Genomic DNA, 20,761 nt, shown 5'->3' on the forward strand with positions numbered 1-20,761 from the left:
ATTCTATTCTATTCTATTCCATTCCAATCCATCACATTGGAATTAAATATTTTGAACCCAATGACTTGCTTAAGGCATACCCATACTTTCATGGATGGTAAATTTTCACAGCTTTCCTCTTGATCAGAAGTGAGTTTCTCTGGACTGCTCTGTTTTAGTTCCCATCAGGATTGTGAAGAGGTGGCCTATAACTCACAGCGTTGATGACAAATTGGCAGCTTCCAGCTGCTATTATTGTCAGCCATATTTGTGGGGGGGGAGGGGTTTCCTTGGAATATGTCTCATACCCTCTCAGGTCACCTGGAAGCAGGTGATGGCCATCCCTTCTTTAACTCCCTGCGCAACAGATTGTTGACTAGCTTAGTATTTTGGTTGTTTACCCAATTGCTCTGTTGATCCTGGGATATCCATCCATTTGGATGGAAAGCGAAGCAAAGCCATTTCTCTTCTGTCAATTCCAAATAAGCTTTCTGGATGAATCAACATGGCACTGATGGTCCCACCAAGGACAATAGGTCAGCTGTAACCCCAAACCATTGCCCAGGGCTTATTCTAGTACATGGGTCTCCAACTGTGGCAACTTTTAAGATCTGTGGGCTTCCAGTCCCAGAATTCCTCAGCCAGCTTTGCAAAGAACTCTGGGAATTGAAGTCCACACGTCTTAAAGTTGCAAGGTTGGAGACCCTGTTTTAATAGACAATAAAGAATGACTAGAATAGAATAGAGCTGTTAGGGACCTTTGGAGGTCTTCTAGTCCAACCCCCTGCTCAAGCGGGAGACCCTACTACCCCCATTTCAGTCAAGTGGCTGTCCAGTCTTTTCTTAAAAAACTTCCACTGATGAAGCACCCACACCATCTGAAGGCAAGCTGTTCCATTGAATTGTTCTCACTGTCAAGGAAATTTCTCCTTAATTCCAGGTTGCTTCTCTCCTTGGTCAGTGTCCATCCATTGTTTGCTGCTTTGGGAAATAAGTTGACCCCCCACTGTCCCAAAGGTCCTTTTTTTCAAGAGGCAGCTGGACTTCCTGATTTTTGTGGTTTTTCTTTGAAGACGTTTTGCTTCTCATCCAAGAGGCTTCTTCCAGCTCCTTGGATGAGAAGCTTCTTCAAGCTCCTTGGATGAGAAGCTTCTTCAAGCTCCTTGGATGAGAAGAAAAACTTCTTCAAAGAAGAAGAAAAAAGAAGTCCACAAAGTCCAATTGCCTCTTGAAAAAAAAGCTCCTTTGGGACAAACCATGACCTGAGAATCTCCATAGACGAGTTGACCCCTTCCTCTTCTTTATCTTGCCTTTAAGTCAGGATTTGGTAGAGGTAACGCTGTAGAATGGATTGGGGAAAGGTGACTTCTCACCCTTCTCCATTACACACACACACACAAAGAGGGAGAGAGAGAGAGAGAGAGAGAGAGACTTCTGTAGAGAGTCTGTCATTTGTCAGGCCTAGGCTGTCGGAGTGATTGATACGCAGAGTTCAGTCTACACGGACTTTCTCCATCAGCCAAGACATTCCAGCAGGCCTGGTCCAGTCTGCCTGTCGCCAGCAGTCAACAAGCAACATGGTTTGATTGAAATCAGGGAAGTCTCTTCATCCTCCCTCTCCTCCTCCCCTTTTATCAACTTACAATAACATCATCTCGATCATTTATTTTTACAACCAAGCTGGGCTGCGTGTCACCCGGCCCTTGCAAACTGCATTAAAAAGCATGCGGGGGGGGGGTGTTGTTTGGAGGAGGCGTGTGTTAAAAAGTTTTTAAGTAAGGCATCCTCTGTGCCTCCACAGAGAAATCAACAGCCATTGGTTTCTGGCATTGCATAGACGAGACAATTATTATTGCGGGGCTTTAGAAGAAAAAGAAGAGGAGTTAAGCAAGGGGAACTCCTGCAAAGAATAGGTTGAAAGGAGGAAAAAAATAAATAAGCTAATGTACCTCCTAAAAGTGGGAAGTAACAGACTAAGAAGGAATGTTTATTTATTTGAGGCATCTTTGATGCTTTCTTAGTTGTTTTCTTGCAAACGTTTCATTAACCAAACTAGGTAACATCATCAATATTTGGGTAATGAGATATCTGCAAGAAAATAACCAAGCTCAGAGAGCAACAAAAGACCCCTCATTTCAGCCTCAAGCTACAAAAATTCTCCTTTATTGGTACTGATTTATTTTTGTTATATAGATTTATATGGTTGTTCAACTCACACAGAAATCACTCCGGGTAGCTTACAACATTAATAATCCACAAAATAAAACCCAATTACAATCTTGTTTTATTTTCTACGTCCTGATCTTAAACTCTTTAAGGTTGATGAATTTGGTCTTGTCAAAATCATTGAGGAAGAGTATATAAGCTTTGTTTGTTTTTAGAGATTTGTGGTTGTTTAAAAGAAGTTTGTCTTCTATATGCTACCACCTGTCTGTGACAAATAGGTATTTATGATTTTATGGAACCTGGATAATTGCTTGTTTGAAATCCTGATTATCCAGGAAATGAAGAGAGCCAAGAAACAATTATTATTTCTAGAAAAGACCCAAATTGTAAAATAATTTGTAACAATTAGACGATTGCAAGGGTTTCTGTTTCCAACATGAGCTTGGTTGAGGAAACTCTTCAGAATTCTTTAAGTCAAAGGCAGAAACCTATGACCATAATTGTGAACCTTGGTCATAAATAAGGTCAAATTGTGCTGGAAATAACGGTTGTAAATTCTGTCAGTTGTTAAGCGAGTCATCCAAGTGCGCATATCCAATTTCACAACCTTTTTGGCAGGAACTGTTAAATCGACCACAGGCATCTTTAAGTGAATCCATTGTTTGTAATGGACGTTTTTGCCTTTAAATTGTAAATTTTCTGTGTTCTAAGTTGGTGAAACATCTGAATTCTGATCACGTGACCACGGGGATGCTGCAATGGTCATAAGTGTGAAAAATGGTCATAAGTCATATTTTTCAGTGCCGTTGTAACTTCAAATGGTCACTAAGTGAACTGTTGTAAGTCTATTTACATTGTGAATATCTTGGGGGCACATGTTGCATTATACACAGGTAGTCCTCGACTTCCGACCACAATGTGGCTTTTTGTTACCAAGTGAGAAAGTTGTTGAACAAGTTTTGCCCCATTTTGTAACTTTGCTTGCCCCGGTTGTTAAAGTCAATCACTGCAGTTGTTCAGTTAGCAATGCAGCAGTGAAGTGAATTTGACTTCCCCATTTGCTTGTCAGAAGGTCGCAAAAGTTGATCACCTGGGACACATTATCAGTATGAGTCAGTTGCCAAGAGCCTGGATTTTGTTCATGTGACTTTGGGGACGCTGCAATAGTTGTAAGCGTTTAAAAACAGTCATAAGTCACTTTTTTCAGTTCTGTTGTAACTTTGCATGGTCACTAAATGAAGACTCGAAGACTACAATGATGTCGAGGACTTACAATGTAAGTCGAGGACCACAATGATGCCGGCCACATCTGTGGATTCAGAAATCCACAAGGGGATAGACAGAGGCAAAGTTCTTTGTGAATTCAATTCAAAGGAGATCTAGAGACTTTTTCATTTTGTATTTTAACACCAATGGAATGGAATGGAATAGAAATATAGAATAGAATAAAAATATAGAATAGAAATGTAGAGGAGAGGAGAGGAGAGGAGAGTAGGGTAGAGTAGAATAGAAATGTAGAGTAGGGTAGAGTAGAGTAGAGTAGAGTAGAGTAGAGTAGAATAGAATAGAATAGAATAGAATAGAATAGAATAGAATAGAATAGAATAGAATAGAATAGAATAGAATAGAATTCTTTATTGGCCACGTGTGATTGGGACACACAAGGAATTTGTCTTGGTGCAAATACTCTGTGTACATAAAAGAAAAGATGCATTCGTCAAGAGTGAAGAATCATAAGGTACAACATTTAATGGTAGTCATAGGGTACAATAAGCAAACAAATCATACTAGGAAACAGTCAATATAAATCATGATACAAGCGACAAAATTACAGTCCTACAGTCACAAGTGGGAGGGGATGGGTGATAAGGAGCAGTGGTGGGATTCAAATAATTTAACAACCGGTTCTCTGTCCTAATGATTTCTTCCAACAGCCAATTCACCAAACTGCTCAGAAAGTTAACAACTGGTCCTCCCGAACTGGTACGAACTGGCTGAATCCCACCACTGATTAGGAGTAATAGTAGTGTTCACTTTGTAAATAGTTGAACAGTGTTGAGGGAATTATTTGTTTAGCAGAGTGATGGTTTTCGGGGGGGAAAACTGTCCTTGTGTCTAGTTGTTGTGGTGTGCAGTGCTGTATAGCGTCATTTTGAGGGAAGGAGTTCAAACGGTTTATGTCCAGGATGTGAGGGGTCTGTAAATATTTTCACGGCCCTCTTTTTGACTTGTGCAGTATACAGGTCCTCAACTGAAGGCAGGCTGGCAGCCATTGTTTTTTCTGCAGTCCTAATTACTCTCTGAAGCCTGTGTCTGTCCTGTTGGGTTGCAGAACCAAAACAGATGGTTATCCTGATCCTGTTCAATCGCCAACTCTTTTAAAGTGACATTATAACTTTGAACAGTTGCTAAATGAATGGTTTTAAGTCGAGGACTTACCTCTATCTGCATCAGATAAATGGCCACATAGATTTTGGAACCATTGTGTGTGCTGGAAGACTGAGGCAGACTGAAATATTACCTTGCCTAAAAATAAACAAATATAAACCTCGGGATTCAGTGCAATGATGGAGAATTCACTTTCAAATTTCGCTTTTTAATGAAGAGATAATTGGAGCAATCTTCTCAAGATGGTGCATGAAGTTTTTGACTCTTATTTATTTAACTAGAGATGGTCCATAGATGTAGATCAATATTGATCTATATCAATGCATCTGTTCATCTTTTGACTGTACTGTTGAGATCAATATTTCTCAAACGCTGACCACTTGAAGATGTATGGACTTCAATTTCCAGAATTCTCCAGTCAACCGTTGACAGGAGAATTCTTGGAGTTGAAGTCCACACATTTCAAGTGGCCAAGTTTGAGGAACATTTAGTCTAGATCGGTGTGGTGAACAACTTCCTTGTGTGTCCAATCACACTTGGCCAATAAAGACTTCTATCTATTCTATTATGACTTGTGGACTTCAACTCCCAGAATTTGAATTTGAATTCTGGGAGTTGAAGTCCAGAAGTCATAAAGGGGCCATGATTCCCCACTTCTGGTCTAGATGAACATCTTTTTAAAAATATCTCTCTAGAGGTGTGCCCATTTTTTTTTTCTGATAGGGACTTTTTTTAGTAGTGATATTACTGTAGCATTTCAAAAGAACAAAAAAAGGGGATATTTTCTCCTTTGCTTGGAGAATTCGTTCCCACTTTTTCTCTCTCCTCAAATCGGATGGAGAATTTTAAAAGGTTACTGTAAAATCTCCATTCCCTTCCCAATCCACTAACCTGCTTTCCAGCTCCGTTCTCCTGTGCAGGGCAACCAAAGAAGACCCAGCCGATCAGCTGGGACTGGGGTGGCAGAGAAGAGATGGGGTTGGTGGGGCCAGTCAGAGGTGGAATTGGCCAGTTCTCCGAACTACTCAAAATTTCTGCTACCGGTTCTCCAGAACTGGTCAGAACCTGCCGAATACCACCTCTGGTCTGAATTTTAATCACATGACTATGGGGATGCTGTAACGGTTGTGTGAAAAATGGTCATAAGTCACTTTTTTGAAGAGTCACCAGACGAAGTGTTGTAAGTCAAGGACTATATTAGCATTAACAGAATAACAGAGTTGGAAGGGACCTCGGAGGTCTTCTAGTCCAGTCCTCTGCCCAGTCCCCTGATCAGAAAACGTTTCGGAAAAATGGTAGCCCAATTTCTTCTTAAAAACTTCCAGTATCGAAGCATTAACAACTTCTGGAGCAGTGGTGGGATTCAAAATGTTTTACTACCGGTTCTGTGGGCGTGGCTTGGTAGGCATGGTGTGGTTTGGTGGATGTGGCTTGGTGGGCGTGGCAGGGGAAGGATACTGCAAAATCCCCACTCCCTCCCCACCCCACTGACCTGCTTTCCAGCTCCGTTCTCCTGTGCAGGGCAACCAAAGAAGATCCAGCCAATCAGCTGGGACTCAACGGGAGGCAGAGAAGAGATGGGGTGAAGCCAGTCAGAGGTGGCATTTGCCAGTTCTCCAAACTACTTAAAATTTCTGCTACCGGTTCTCCAGAACTGGTCAGAACCTGCCGAATACCACCTCTGTTCTGGAGGCAATTAATCTTTCCACTGATTAATTGTTCTCACCTGTCAGCATTCTAACTGCACTCATAATCTTGGCTTCCTTGTTGGGTTTTCCTTGAAGGGCTGCCTTGATTCCACCCAAAGTTCAATTCTCACAATTCTCTTTTTTTCCCCCCCTACCTCATTTCAGAGTTCCTGGAGGAATTCCCTGGGGATAGCCGAGAGTGTGTGAACTGTGGGGCCCTGTCCACCCCGTTATGGAGGAAAGATGGCACGGGGCATTATCTGTGCAACGCCTGTGGCCTCTATCACAAACTGAACGGGACCAACAGACCGCTCATCAAGCCACAGAAACGACTGGTAAGACTGACTCGTGTTTGAGTTGTTGCTTTTCATGGAATTTTTAAAGACCCGCCTCACTCACTGATAGTATCTCTTAACATGTCTTAACATATCTTAACCATCCAGGTCATGGTGCTTTTTTCAAGAGGCAACTGGACTTCTGTTTTTTGTTTTTCTTTGAAGACATTTCACTTCTCATCCAAGAAGCTTCTTCAGCTGTGATTGGATGGTAAGGAATGGAACGGAACTGTTGAAAAGGACTGTGTGTACAGCACAGTCCTTTCAGCGGTTGCAGGAAGGCTCCACACCCATTTGCACCAACTCAGGTGTTCCTGAGGACCCAGATAAAACCTCCAGGTGGCCTCAGTATCTCTCTCTAAAGCAGGGTGTCAACCTTGCAACTTTAAGACTTGTGGACTTAACTCCCAGAATTCCTCAGCCAGCTGGCTGAGGAATTCTGGGAGTTGAAGTCCACAAGTCTAAAGTTGCCAAGGGGACACCCTGCACTAGCTGAGGAATTCTGGGAGTTGAAGTCCACAAGTCTTAAAGTTGCCAAGGTTGGACACCCCTGCACTAGCTGAGGAATTCTGGGAGTTGAAGTCCACAAGTCTTAAAGTTGCCAAGGTTGGACACCCCTGCACTAGCTGAGGAATTCTGGGAGTTGAAGTCCACAAGTCTTAAAGTTGCCAAGGTTGGACACCCTGCACTAGCTGAGGAATTCTGGGAGTTGAAGTCCACAAGTCTTAAAGTTGCCAAGGTTGGACAACCCTGCTCTAAAGAATGCAAATGACCAGCTGTCTGCAAGGAGTATAATAAATCCTTCCATTCCCCACCATCCTGTCAGAGCTGAAGAAGCTTCTTGGATGAGAAGTGAAATGTTTTCCAGGAAAAAAAAAAACAGAAAGCCAGGTTGTCTCTTGGAAAAAAACACACCTTTGGGATCTCTAACCTGTGTTTCACTGCCATGACACTTGTCAGTCTGAGAGGCAAAATTGGGACTTACAAGCTTGGAAGTTGAACTCTTGAAATAATAAGTCAGGGCCCCCCCAAACTTGGCAATTTTAAGACTTGTGGACTTCTGGGAGTTGAAGTCCACAAGTCCTAAAGTTGCCAAGTTTGGAGACCTCTGTAGTAAGGAAACAGCTGATCCTGCCCAGTCAGATGAAAAGTGTTCTATATTAACATTCTTGAAACCCTGCAAACCGATTAGTCCACATGGACCATAACCCGATTGGCCGACTGACCGGCTGTGATTGGGTCATGACGGATCGCCCGCGATTGGCCAAACCAATCGCGGGGAATTCAAATGCCTGTCATTGGCCGGTGAGCCGCATGCCGCCCTATATGAAGGGCTGCCGCAGCTCCAAGGTTTTAGCACTGATCTAAATACAATAAAGAGCTGAATGTTCACTGTTGGTCTCGCATCTTCCTGAGAACCGATCTACCCGATCTAACACTGGCGAGGAGGATGGGATCGTGAGACAAGAAACCAACCGAGCATGTGGCGAGCAGCGCAACATAACCTGCAGAATGGCCAGCAGTACCTTGCCACCCGCACCCTTCAACCCAGCTGCTGAGGATTGGGAATCCTACACCGACCGGTTCCAGATGTTTCTGGAATGCAGCAACCTCAAGGATGCCAACGGGCAGAAAAAAAGGGCCGTGTTCTTAACATACTGCGGGCCTGCGGTCTTCAAGATGGCAAAAGCCCTAGCCAAGCCTGCCGATGTAAAAGAGATGGACTGGGCCGACCTCGAACCCATCCTACGAAACCACTACACCCCTACCGTGCCCACCCTCATCCGAAGGCACGATTTCTACCGACGAGACCAGCATGAGAACGAGAGCATCAGTGACTTCGTGGCGGCGCTGAGGGACCTCGGGGGTCTGTGTGGGTTCACCAACATGGACGAAGCCCTGCGAGACCGAGTCGTCCTCGGACTCAGGGACCCCGTTCTACAGAGCCGGACGATAGCCAAGGGCGACATCTCCCTCGCCGACACCATCGCTGAGGCAATGGCAGCCGAGGCAGCCCGAAAGTTGGTGGCACGGATGAGGCAGACAAACGCAGCGGACCGGCCAGCGGCCATCGAGACAACCCCAATTTCAGAGAAGCACATGGAAACCAGCCACCGGACAACCACCGCCACCCACCATGGCAGCGTCGACTCCCTCTCCGACACCAAGGACGAGGAAGAAGAAATCCACAGACACCAGGCAGCACGCGAGCGGCGGGAACTAAGCGGACGTAAGTCAAGGTTCCAGTGTGCCGGCTGCGGAGGCGATCACCCCCGCTCGGAATGCCGCTTCCTGGATGCCATCTGCCGGCATTGCGACAAGCGGGGGCACATTGCCAAGGTGTGCCGGAACAAGTGGAACTACAGCCCCCGGCGTCGAGCCGGCAGCCCCCAGCGACGAGACTGCACACACACACACACACACCCCAGGACCAAGGACCTCCATACCGAGAGTCGCTGGAGCCAAGAAAGCCGGAGCAGGCGGCTCAGCGAGGCACAGCCAAGAGAGGAGGCACATCAGACGGTCGTCATTGGTCACTCCTCGACCATCGACGCCCAGAAGGTGTATGTGGAGGTAGGCATTGAGGATCAACCATGTGAGATGGAGGTGGATTCCGGGTCCTATCTCTCCATGGTTTCCTGGTGCACAATCAAGCGCCTGGTGCCTACCCTCCACCGACGCGAGCTGCAGAGCCGAAAACTAATCCTGAAGGACTATCAGGGAAACCGCATCCCTGTAGTCGGAATCGGCCATTTCAAGATCACCTTCAAGGGACGGACTGAGGTGCTTCCACTCACCATCGTGGACAGAGACCGCCCGAGCTTGCTGGGACTACAATGGTTCGCGCCACTAGGCATCGAGGTGACGGGCATCAACCACGTTACCGAGCGCTCGCAAGGGACTTCTAAGAAGTCTTTGACGGCAACCTAGGCAAGTACCGGGGGTCCCCAATCTCCTTCAATCTAGACCCTAGCATTGCCCCAATCCGCCTCAAACCAGGGCGAGTGCCATTCGTGCTCAAACCCAAGATCGATGAGCAATTAGACAAGCTCATCGCGCAAGGGGTTCTAGAGCCAATTGACCATGCCTGGTGGGAGACGCCCATAGTCACCCCGATCAAACCAGATGGGTCAATAAGAATTTGTGGTGACTACAAGGCCACCCTTAACCACGCGCTGCAGCAGAGTGCCTACCCTGTCCCAGTAGTACAGCACCTTCTGCACTCACTGGGGGGAGGCCGGGTCTTCGCAAAGCTCGACCTGGTTCAAGCGTACCAGCAACTGCCGATCAATGCTGAAATGGTGGAAGCACAAACTATTGTAACCGGGGGGGCCTTCAAATGTAACAGACTCCAATTCGGAGTCAGCGTGGCACCGGGGTTTTTCCAGAGCTTAATGGAAAGGCTGCTTCAGGGAATCAAGGGGGTGGTGCCCTACTTTGATGACGTGCTAGTGGCGGCTACTGATAAAACCCAACTGGAAAGCCGCCTGAGGGAGGTGCTTCAAAAATTCAAAGACTCTGGACTAAAAGTCAAAAAAGAAAAATGCCAACTGTGCACCGAAAGGGTTGAGTTCCTGGGCTACCTCCTTGACAAGCACGGAATCTACCCCACCGACAAAAAACTCAAAGCCATTAAGGAAGCCCCTAGACCAAGAAACAAAACCGAACTGCAAGCCTTTCTAGGACTGATTAACTTTTACAATGTTTTCCTCCCACATAAGGCGACCGTGGCGGAACCCTTGCATAGGCTGTTGGATAAAACAGCCATTTGGACCTGGGGGAAGCAGGAGGAAAACGCTTTCAAACGCACAAAGGAACTACTAACCTCGGATGCAGTTCTCATTCAGTATAGCGAGACTCTACCGCTAGCCGTCACATGTGACGCATCACCTTTTGGCATAGGGGCCATCCTCAGCCACACGCTACCGGATGGAAAGGAGGCACCCATTGCCTTCTTCTCGAGAACACTATCCAAGCCAGAGAGAAACTACAGCCAGCTAGACAAGGAGGCCCTAGCAGTCATCTCCGGCGTCAAAAAATTGCACGAGTACCTCTACGGTAGGACCTTTTCTATCATCACCGATCACGAGCCGCTGCTAGGGATCCTGGCAGGGGACAGGGCCGCCCCGAACATCCTGTCACCTAGGATGACAAGGTGGTCCGAGTTCCTTGCCGCCTACAGCTACTGGCTAATGCACCGACCCGGCAAGAACATTTCACATGCAGATGCGTTAAGCCTCTCCCCGCTACCAGACCAAGAGGACAACCCAGCACCCACAACAACAACCCTGCAGATAGAGACATTGCCTGACTCACCTCTGACCGTGCCAGACATTGCCAGAGAAACAAATAAAGACAAGCGGCTGGTGCGAGTCTTGAGCTGGGTTGAAAAAGGGTGGCTGGAAAATAGCAGCGACGAACACTTCAAACCCTTAAAACCCTTCCGGAACCGGCAAACAGAACTCGCAGCGGCAAGAAACCAGGTCAAGCTCCCCCCCCGCGCCACGCCAATCCTGGAATGGGAAACCCCCAGGGGCCCCTGGTCTAGGATTCACATAGACTTCGCCGGGCCGACCAGAGGGCACATGTTCTTGATCGATGCTTACTCCAATTGGCTGGAGGTAAGCAACATGAAAACAACAATCACAGAAGCCATCATTAAAAGACTCTCTTTGCCACACACGGGCTGCCAGACGTACTAGTGTCGGATAACGGCCTGCAATTTACCGCACTAGTCTTTGAGAAATTCCTGGCAGAAAAAAGGATATGGCATGCGTTGACAGTGCCCGCTCATCTGGCAGTGAATGGGCAGGCGGAACGCATAGTTCAATACACAAAAAAAAGCCATTCAAAAAATCGAAACCGGGGATATACAGGAAAAAATAAATAAACTACTACTCATACACATATATCACCCAACATGACAACCAACAAAAGCCCAGCAGAACTACTTATGGGCAGGAAACTACGGTCCAAATTAGATAGGCTGCACCCCACATATAACCCTGAGAAACCCCCAGACTCGTCAAGCAGGCACCGAGCATTTAAAACAGGGGACACCGTTTACGCAAAAAACTTCATGGGGGATCCTATCTGGGTACCCACGAAAATAACCCAGGTAACAGGCCCCCGATCATACCGGCAGCAAACAGACGATGGGCGAAATTGGAAAAGGCATATCGACCAACTAAGGTCAAGATTAGCCACCAACACAGACAGCCTATAAACACCGCCAGAAAACACCACTAAAGAAACTGGAGGAGGGTGGGAAACCGCAACAGAAAAATCAGGAACACCCACCAAAAACCCACAAATTAACCAGCAATACTCACCAGGAGACCACGCAGAGGATGGGACGGGGGCTTCACCCAGAAGGAGCAGCCAAGCCAGTTCCACCAGCCCAGAAAGACCAGGCGGGAACGACGGAGCCGACAACTCAACTGAACTGGGTAGACCGGGTAGGAGTTGCAGCCATAGGCCCGGCTCACCCTTCCAGGCAGTTCCAGCAAGGGAGTTGAGAACGACGCGGAGCCTGTCCGAACCGGTCAAAGATTCAACAACAACTGAGCCGCGCAGGTCAATTAGGCAGGTACAACGCCCCACCTACTTGCGCGACTACGTGACCACCCTACATAAGGACTGAACCAAGGGGGGAGGGGTGTTCTATATTAACATTCTTGAAACCCTGCAAACCGATTGGTCCACATGGACCATAACCCGATTGGCCGACTGACCGGCTGTGATTGGGTCACGACGGATCGCCCATGATTGGCCAAACCGATCGCGGGGAATTCGAATGCCCGTTATTGGCCAGCAAGCCGCATGCCGCCCTATATGAAGGGCTGCTGCGGCTCCAAGGTTTTAGCACTGATCTAAATACAATAAAGAGCTGAATGTTCACTGTTGGTCTTGCGTCTTCCTGAGAACCGATCTAACAAAAAGCATCTAACAACTCTCCTTTTTAGAGCAGTTTTCTCAACCTTGGCCTCAAGCCTTAAGACATGTGGACTTCAACTCCCAGAATTTTCCAGCCTGCACGGTCATTGCTGAGCATTCTGGGAGTTGAAATCCACTCACCTTTAATTTGCCAAGGTTGGGAAACCACCAATATTTAAATATAGGTAGTCCTTAACTTACAACCATAATGGAGCCTAACACTTCCATTGCTAAGCAAGACAGTTGTTAAGTGAGTTTTGTCCTGTGGCCACAGTTATTAAACAAATCATTTGAGGTTGCTAAGTGAATCTGGATTCTCCATTGTCTTGGTTTACCAGAAGGTCACAAAAGGAGATCACATGACCCCAGGACACTGCAACCGTCATAAATACAGGCCAAGACAGTCGTAACTGTGGAAAATCGTCAGAAGTCACTTTTTTATCAGTGCTGTTGTAACACTCACTAAGTGAATGGTTGTAATTCGAGGACTTATCTATATACAGATCTCCCATTCACTGTATCAAAGGAGGCAAAATTCCAAAATGGTTTTACAGCATTTGTACCCCCAAATAATTGTTTGTTTTGCTCTGCAAAGCTTACACAAAACGGGCTGTCAAACCAACAAGCCGATTTCTTGGCCGTCATTTTTCAGGTTTCACACTTTCACACTTTCAATTCGATCCGGGGTGGGTGGGGTTGAAACATGGGCCCCAGATAAGCTGTAAATTGTCCCTGTTTCTGCCATTCAGAGCTTCACACTTCATTCTAGCAGACCGTATGTGTTCTCAAGTGTGTGTGTGTGTGTATACACACGTCCTCCAGGGCTATTCACCAAACATTCAAGATCGGATTTCCCCCTACTCCCCTTCAGTTGTTTGGAGAATAGATCATACCACGTGGGCTTCCAAAATATCCCTTCGTCCTTGAGACCCCATACCTGAAATTTAAAAACACTGAATTTTCCAGAGTCTTGATAATGTTCTCTTTGGCCTTTGAAGCGCGTAGAACTGAAAGCAACCATGGCGGGCGGGGGGGTGTATGTTTTGCAGTAGAAGTAGGGAGGAGCAATTGTACAGACCTACGGATAAAACCTGAAATGTGCCTCCCCGCAGCTGGGTTTTAGTAGATAAAAGCTGAGCAGATAATCCACTTTTTTTTTTAAAAAAAAGGAGAAATCTCAGTGCTGTTTCCTCCCTGCCTTTCTTCCATTGCCGGAGTCAGAGCTATGCAAGCAGTGTTTTTATTTAATCAAGAAAAACCCTACAACACGAGCTGCATTTCTGTTCGTATTTGGGATGAGGATGTTACGGTTTTGAATCCATTTCTTGGATCTCCGTTCTCTGGGTTTATTTTCCTTTCTTCTTGCAATAAACCACCACCACCACAACAACAACAACTTTGGAACAAGGCTTCACCAGAAAGGTCCACTGGCTTTAGAGAGTGGGTGAAACTTCTGGGTGTGTTTTGAATAAACACAGTTGGAAACTCACAATGCAGAGAGAGTTTATCAGCTGCATTTGAGCTGCTTTAAGGTAGTTTCCCGATTAGCTTTCCGTTTAAGGACTCGGCCTGATTTTGTATAAACAAAACTGGGTTGGCCCAGGATTGAAATGGCAATTTGGAGCAAGGTCACTCCTTTGCAGAGGCAGTTGGAGTAAGGAGGAGGAGAAACTCAACTCTCTGTGCTGAAAAAGCATTGGAATAATTTGGGGGGTTTCCCTCCTTTTCCATTAGCCCAACAGATTTTTTTTTTCATTACACTGGTGTTGCCAAATGTCAAAACAAAGGAACGTGTTACTCAAGTGTGCTTTAGAAGAGCAGCCTTCTTCCTTGAAGGGCTGTGTAACGCACAGCTAATCCACAACGTACAACCGCAATGGAATCTGTTCTGACCTAGGCTTCCCCAACAGCACGAAGCTGACTCCTTGTCCCAATAAACCCCTTTTATTTAGTTTATAGTGAATTTCTCTCCAGCAAACTCCCGGCCAACAGTCTTTCAAGGTATTTCACAATTACAGACCTTTATCAGGCTTGGAGAGTTGCCAGGTCGATAACTTTCAGACGCCACACTGTAGCAGACAATACTTGGCAGGAATGCAGGAACAGATCTTCACCCAAATGAACTAATTGTCTCCTGTAAAGCCCCACTCCCCTTTTGCTCCTCTTTTATTCCCTATGGGAGGGGCCATTCACCATTCACCTGTGGCTTTACTCCCAAGTCGACCCTTGTTCCTTAGCTGTTCCCTTCTTCTGGCAGCTGGGCACAAGTGTACACTAGGAACAGGCTCCAGCTGTTCTTCAGCCTCACTGATGTCCAACTCAGAAGGCAGTTGATAACTGTCAGACGGTCCTGGCTCCATCTCTGCCTCCAACACAAAACATTTGTCAGAGCCTTCCCCAGACTCCAGGACTGGCCCATGTTCCTCCCCAACCTCCTCACTGTCCAAATCTGCTACCAGCTCTGCTGGCCACTGGCGGGCCACAACAGAGTCCAACATTTCTATTGCCAAACGAGATAGTTTTTAAGTGAATTGTGTCCCATTTTAGGATAGTACTCACCACAGTTAAGTGAATCAGTACATTGTAGCATGGTTGTTAAGGAAGTACGGCTTCCCTGTTGACTCTGCTTGACAGAAAGGAGATCTCATCACCCCAAGACACTGCAACCATCATAAATATGAGTCAGTTGCCAAGCAGCTGAATTTTGATTATGAAACCATGGGGATGCTGCAATGGTCATTAGCGGTGACGAGTTGGCCATGTTGAATTGGTTCTAGCAGGTTGGTTGTGGTGAATTATAGACCCTGTTGGGGTATCCAAGGACGAGCGTTGATGGGCGTTGTAGTCATGCTGTAGAAACATTTAGAAGTTCACAGACGTTCTCCTACTAGTTTAGGGTCATATTTATATGCCAGTTGCCAAGCACCCAAATTTTGATCATGTGACCATGGAGATGCTGCAACGGTCATAAGTGTGAAAAAAACTCAGTCATTAGTCTTTTTCTTTCAGTGCTGGCATTACTTAGAATGGTCAGTAAACAAAACTGTTATGGACAATTTATATCAGCTAAGGGCAAACATGTCATTCACTGGAAGCGGTGCACTTAAAACCACCAAAGGGCCATTGGGGAATAATCTACTCCATTTTTTACAGAAGCTTTTTTATTGTTCCTTGGAAGTTGGGGTAGAACAGGGGTGTCAAACTTGATTTCATTGAGGGCCACATTGGGGTTGTGTTCAGTGGTAGGATTCAATTTTTTTTACTACTGGTTCTGTGGGCATGGCTTGGTGCGCATGGCAGGGGAAGGATACTGTACAATCTCCCGTCAGGAGGCGGTATTTGGCGGTTCTCCAAACTCAAAATTTCCACTACCGGTTCTCCAGAACTGGTCAGAACCTGCTGAATACCACCTCTGGTTGAGTTTGACCTTGGGGGGCTGGAGTGGGCATGGCCAGCTCAACGTCACTCGTGTCAGGGGTGCCTGTGGTGGCCTGAGCGCTCGGCCAACAAAAACAGGCTCCCAAATTCCATTTTCGGCTGCAACAGCCTTGTGCAACCCTCTGCCAGTAAAAACGGAGCTTGGGAGGGCTAGAAGAAACTAACCACAAATCTTTTGCAAGGCCGAGAGAGAGAAAGAGACTCAAAAGGCAGCTTCCAGTATATGACTGCACTTTCTATTTTAACAACTGTTTTTTGCAAACCTAAATGTTGAACCGTCTTCTCTTGCCTTGTCACGCCATTCATTTTCTACAAACACTGATCAGCGCTATGAAGTTTGCCGAGCTGGGCATTCAAGTTCCTGCTTCTTTCACTTAATTCATCATTTGTGGTCCCAAGTTTTTAATAGTAAAGTAAACAAATATGAAATTCTCCGGCGCGTACATAATTTTCCAAAGCAGCTGGATTATGATCATCGCAGGCAGAAAGTTTCTCTCACGAAGGTTGTGAAGTATTCCTAAAGCACCTGAAGTGAGAAGTGAAATGAGACCGGGTCAGCTTGAGATCTAGTTTTACGAGCAGCCACTTGGAGAAGTCTGTGGCTCTGGAGATCCTTCCCGGCCACCCAAAAATCGTCCTTTGATAGTTAGCATGTCAAGAAAAGGTCAGGCTAGCAAAGAACGGGGAAATGGGAGCCTTCCAACTGTTGCTGAACTATAATTCCCAGTATCTTCTTGGGTCAGAATGGGACAACCTGCGGTGGCCAACTCACCATGGCCAACTTGGGACAATTCACCATGACTGTGTAACAACTCGCCGTGGGACAATTTAAGAATTCAATTGAATTATTTAAAATAAATGAAAAAATATTTCAGTTTTTGTCATTCACACTTCATTCTGTCCTTCCTTTGGCATCCTTTCTTTAATGATTCTATTCCACCATTTCTTTAATATTAGTATAATTCTTGTCCCACAATGAGCTGGGCCATGGTGACCTGGCTGTGGCGAGTTGGCCACAGCGAATTGTTCTAGACCCTGTTGGGGTAACCAAGGGCGAAGGTTGATGAGTGTTGTAGTCACGTTGAAGAAACGTTTAGAAGTTCACAGTTGCCCTTCCTAGTTTAGAGTCATATTTAAATGCCCATTGCCAAGCACCCAAATTTTGATCAAGTGACCATAAGGACCATAAGTATGGGGACTTGATTATAAGTCCTCTGTAACATGAAACTGAATTCAATGGAATTGAATTCTTTATTGGCCAAGTGTGATTGGACACACAAGGAATTTGTCTTTGGTGCAAATGCTCTCAGTGTACATAAAAGAAAAGGTACATTCATCAAGAGTCAAGAATCATAAGTTATAACACTTAATTCATAGTGCAGAGAAGAGCAACAAAGGTGATTAGGGGACTGGAGGCTAAAACATCTAAAGAACAATTGCTGGAATTGGTTTTGTCTACTTTGATGAAAAGAAGGACTGGGGTGACAGGATAGCAGTGCTCCAATATCTCAGGGGCTGCCACAAAGAAGAGGGAGTCAAGTTATTCTCCAAAGCACTTGAAGGCAGGACAAGAAGCAACGGGTGGAAACTAATCAAGGAGAGAAGCAACCTAGAACTAAGGATAAATTTTCTGACATTGAGAGCAATTAATCAGTGGAATACATTGCATGCATGGGCAGGGCACGAGGCGTGCGCGCATTGCCTTCTGGGTGCTGGCACACGAGCATTTGCACATCAATGAGCACAATTCTTGGCACAGGAGCCCAAAAAGGTTAGCCCCACCGCTGAACTAGATGCATTTGACCTGTCTGCCAGGCAGTTCAAGGGATTGAAAACAACCATTACTATAGAAAAAAAGTTGTTTCGATTTGCAAAACAGCTGCTAAGTGATTGGGGAGGCGTTTCGTGCACATCCACACAGTTTTGTGATCACAGCACTTCCTTGCTCTTTAGAATATACACACAATCTCAGAACGATTGGGGCCGGGAGAGCATTTAGCCAGCAGTTGCATGGATCCACAGTTTTCTGGAAAGCTTCCATTTAGGTCTTCAAGGGTTCCTAACCCCTGTATTCTGAAGTCATGCTTGATATCCTTTAAGCCATAATTACATAACTTTGGCAGGGAGAGAGAGACAGAGAGAAAGAGATGGAGAGAAGGAGAAAGAAAGAAAAAGAAAAACAAAAAAGAGAAAGAATAGAAAGAGAAAAAGAAAGAGAAAGAGAAAAAAGGGAGAAAGAAAGAGAGAAAGAAAAAGAAAAAGAAAGAAAAAAGAAAAAGAAAGAAAGAAAACACAAAGTGTGAAATCTTTGGCTCAGCTTCTCCTCTGGTGCTTTGTGAAAGATTTCCCCCTGGCAAAAGTCCACTTAAATTCAGGGAAGAGGATTTAAAGGGATATTACCAGAGCATGTCACAACGTTAAAAAAAACAAAACACCATGCACATTGCAAAAAGACATGATCTCAGCAGACTGTTATTGCTTCCAATAAATCGTGTTGTCTTTAATGTGGAATCAAGGCTTTTCATGTTTTGGGAAATGGTTTTAATTTTGATTGCCTCCAAATTGATGCCTCATAATAATGTTTCTTTTTTTCTCCCTTGGCTCTCCCTCCTTCCAAAAATTGTCCTTCTGTTCTTAAAAAGACTATTTCTCTTCTTTTACTTGGCAGTCTACAAGTCGTCGAGCTGGTCTTTGCTGCACTAACTGTCACACAACCACCACAACCCTCTGGAGACGGAACGCGGAAGGGGAGCCGGTGTGCAATGCATGTGGATTATACATGAAACTCCACGGGGTAAGAGGAGAGCATAGCTTTCTGCATTTATTACGTTTTAATAACTTGATGTGTCGATTGACATTAGTAATGGTCATTGAGAGATAGTTGCTGGCATTTTGTTGTGGTTCAGTTGTAAGTCACATCTGACTCTTCGCGACCCCATGGACTGCAGCAGTAGGTCAGGCTTCCTGTCCTCCACTGTCTCAAGAGTCTGTCCAAATTTAGGTTCATTGCATCGATGACATTATCTACAGTGGTAGGTCTCCAAATTGTTAACTACCGATTCTATGTGTGGTTCTATGCGCGGCATAGAGCTCAAAGACCGACCTCTGTCCATGCTGGTAAGCTGAGCTGTTTTTTAGCTCAGCTGAGGCGCAGCAATCCACCCTGCTGTGTGAATCAGCTGAGCTGAAAAACAAGGGAATATAGGAGAGGTAACAGCAGGGGCAGGTGGGCAGGGCCAAGCAGAGGTGGTATTTGCCAGTTCTGCAAACTAGTCTGGAAGTTGTAGGTGCTCCGTCACTGGAGGTATCTGTTCTGACCAAGGCTTCCTGAGACCGTAATTAAGTACATGCTTAGTTAAAACAACTCATTTTATTTCAGTGCTGGGAATTATGTTCATTCCCAGCCTGTAATGAGTCCCAAACAGTCCCTCGAGATAAGCACCCACCTTTCTCTCCTTTGAAGTGCTGCCAACAACTAAAGTGCCAAATGAACTATAAAAAAACCAACCAAAGCAGAAAGTCCACACAGAGCTTTAAGGATTAATCCAAACAGAACGAACAACTTTGTTTCCTGCAAAGGTTTCTCTACTTTTGCATTTCCTTTATGCCTTAGGGGAGGGGGAATCACCTCCCAGCCTTACTCCCGAGTTGCCCCTTTTGTCTTGGCTGCTCTTGCCTTCTAGCAGCTCTGCGCACACGCACACTAGGAACAGGCTCCCCTTGTTCCTCTGCCTTGCTGATATGCCAGACTCCGGAGCCTCCGGAGCCAGCACACTACTCCCAGATGGTCCTGGCCCCATCCCTGCATCGGACCCAAGACCCCCATCTGAGTCCTCCCCAGATTCCCGAGTGATCCCCGTTCTTTCCCACTGTCCGATTCCACTGCCATCTGCACAGGCTGCCAGCGAACCGCAACACTATCTATGGAAATTCTCAGTCATCCAGGTCATGGTTGTCCCAAAGGTGCTTGCTACACCTGTGGAAGAGGTCAACGTATTCTCCAAGGCACCTGAGGGCAGGACAAGAAGATGGAATATCATACCTAATTATATTCAGATGGACTATCATCCCTAATGATATTCCACCTTCTTGTCCTGCCCTCAGGTGCCTTGGAGAATACGTTGACCCCCTCCACACTATGACAGCCTCTTCAAAATGAGAATGCTGCTATCATATCACCCCTAGTTCTTCTTTTCATTGAACTAGATATACCCAATTCTTGCAACCTTTCTTCATATGTTTTGGCCTTCGGTCCTCTAAAAAAGGAGCCCAGAATTACACCTGTAAACCATGCCAGCTCTTGGCACCCAAATTTTGATCACATATAACCACGGGGATGCTGCAGTGACTGTTAATGAGAGAGTCGCTGTACTTCTATCAGTGCCGTTGTAACAATTGCTAAACAAGGATGATTAGAAGATTAGAGCTAAAACCTATGAAGAAAGGTTGCAGGAATTAGGGATGTCTGGTTCAACGAAAAGAGTCTCAACGTCCTTTTTTTTTTTGGTATTACGGTGACCAAAATTGGATGCAGCAATCCAAGTTTGGTCTTAGTAAACCAAAGGTCCATTTTTTGACTCCAAGAGACAAAAGTTTGCTTGGCATGTGGTTGTTGTAGAGGGGGAAGTCTGGTAGGAAAGATAATATATCATTCAGAAAGGGTTCCAAATATTGTGCCTGCTCATTTACTAACCAAGGACGACCATTGAGGAAAACAGTTTGCAGTGAAGGACAAGGACGTCATACATATTGTGCAAATATCTGTGCAGAAAAGAATGTTGTGGTAGGCAGCCAGAGCAGAAATGCCAGGCCTAAACCAGTATTTTGGTT

General features: G+C 45.7%; 1 protein-coding gene across 1 annotated transcript in view; it reads left to right on the plus strand.

Annotated features, from left to right (window-relative positions):
- The window catches only part of GATA5 (GATA binding protein 5), a 47,373-nt gene that overhangs the window by 22,279 nt on the left and 4,333 nt on the right, over nucleotides 1–20,761 (plus strand). The window contains exons 3-4 of the mRNA XM_087928667.1: nucleotides 6,387–6,556; nucleotides 18,600–18,725. Of these exons, the coding sequence (XP_087784793.1) occupies nucleotides 6,387–6,556; nucleotides 18,600–18,725 (296 nt within the window). The remainder of the gene's footprint in view (nucleotides 1–6,386; nucleotides 6,557–18,599; nucleotides 18,726–20,761) is intronic.

The sequence above is a fragment of the Pseudonaja textilis genome, chromosome 3 (assembly GCF_049901715.1).
Source record: "Pseudonaja textilis isolate UNSWEBS1 chromosome 3, rPseTex1.2, whole genome shotgun sequence".
NCBI classification, from domain to species: domain Eukaryota; kingdom Metazoa; phylum Chordata; class Lepidosauria; order Squamata; family Elapidae; genus Pseudonaja; species Pseudonaja textilis.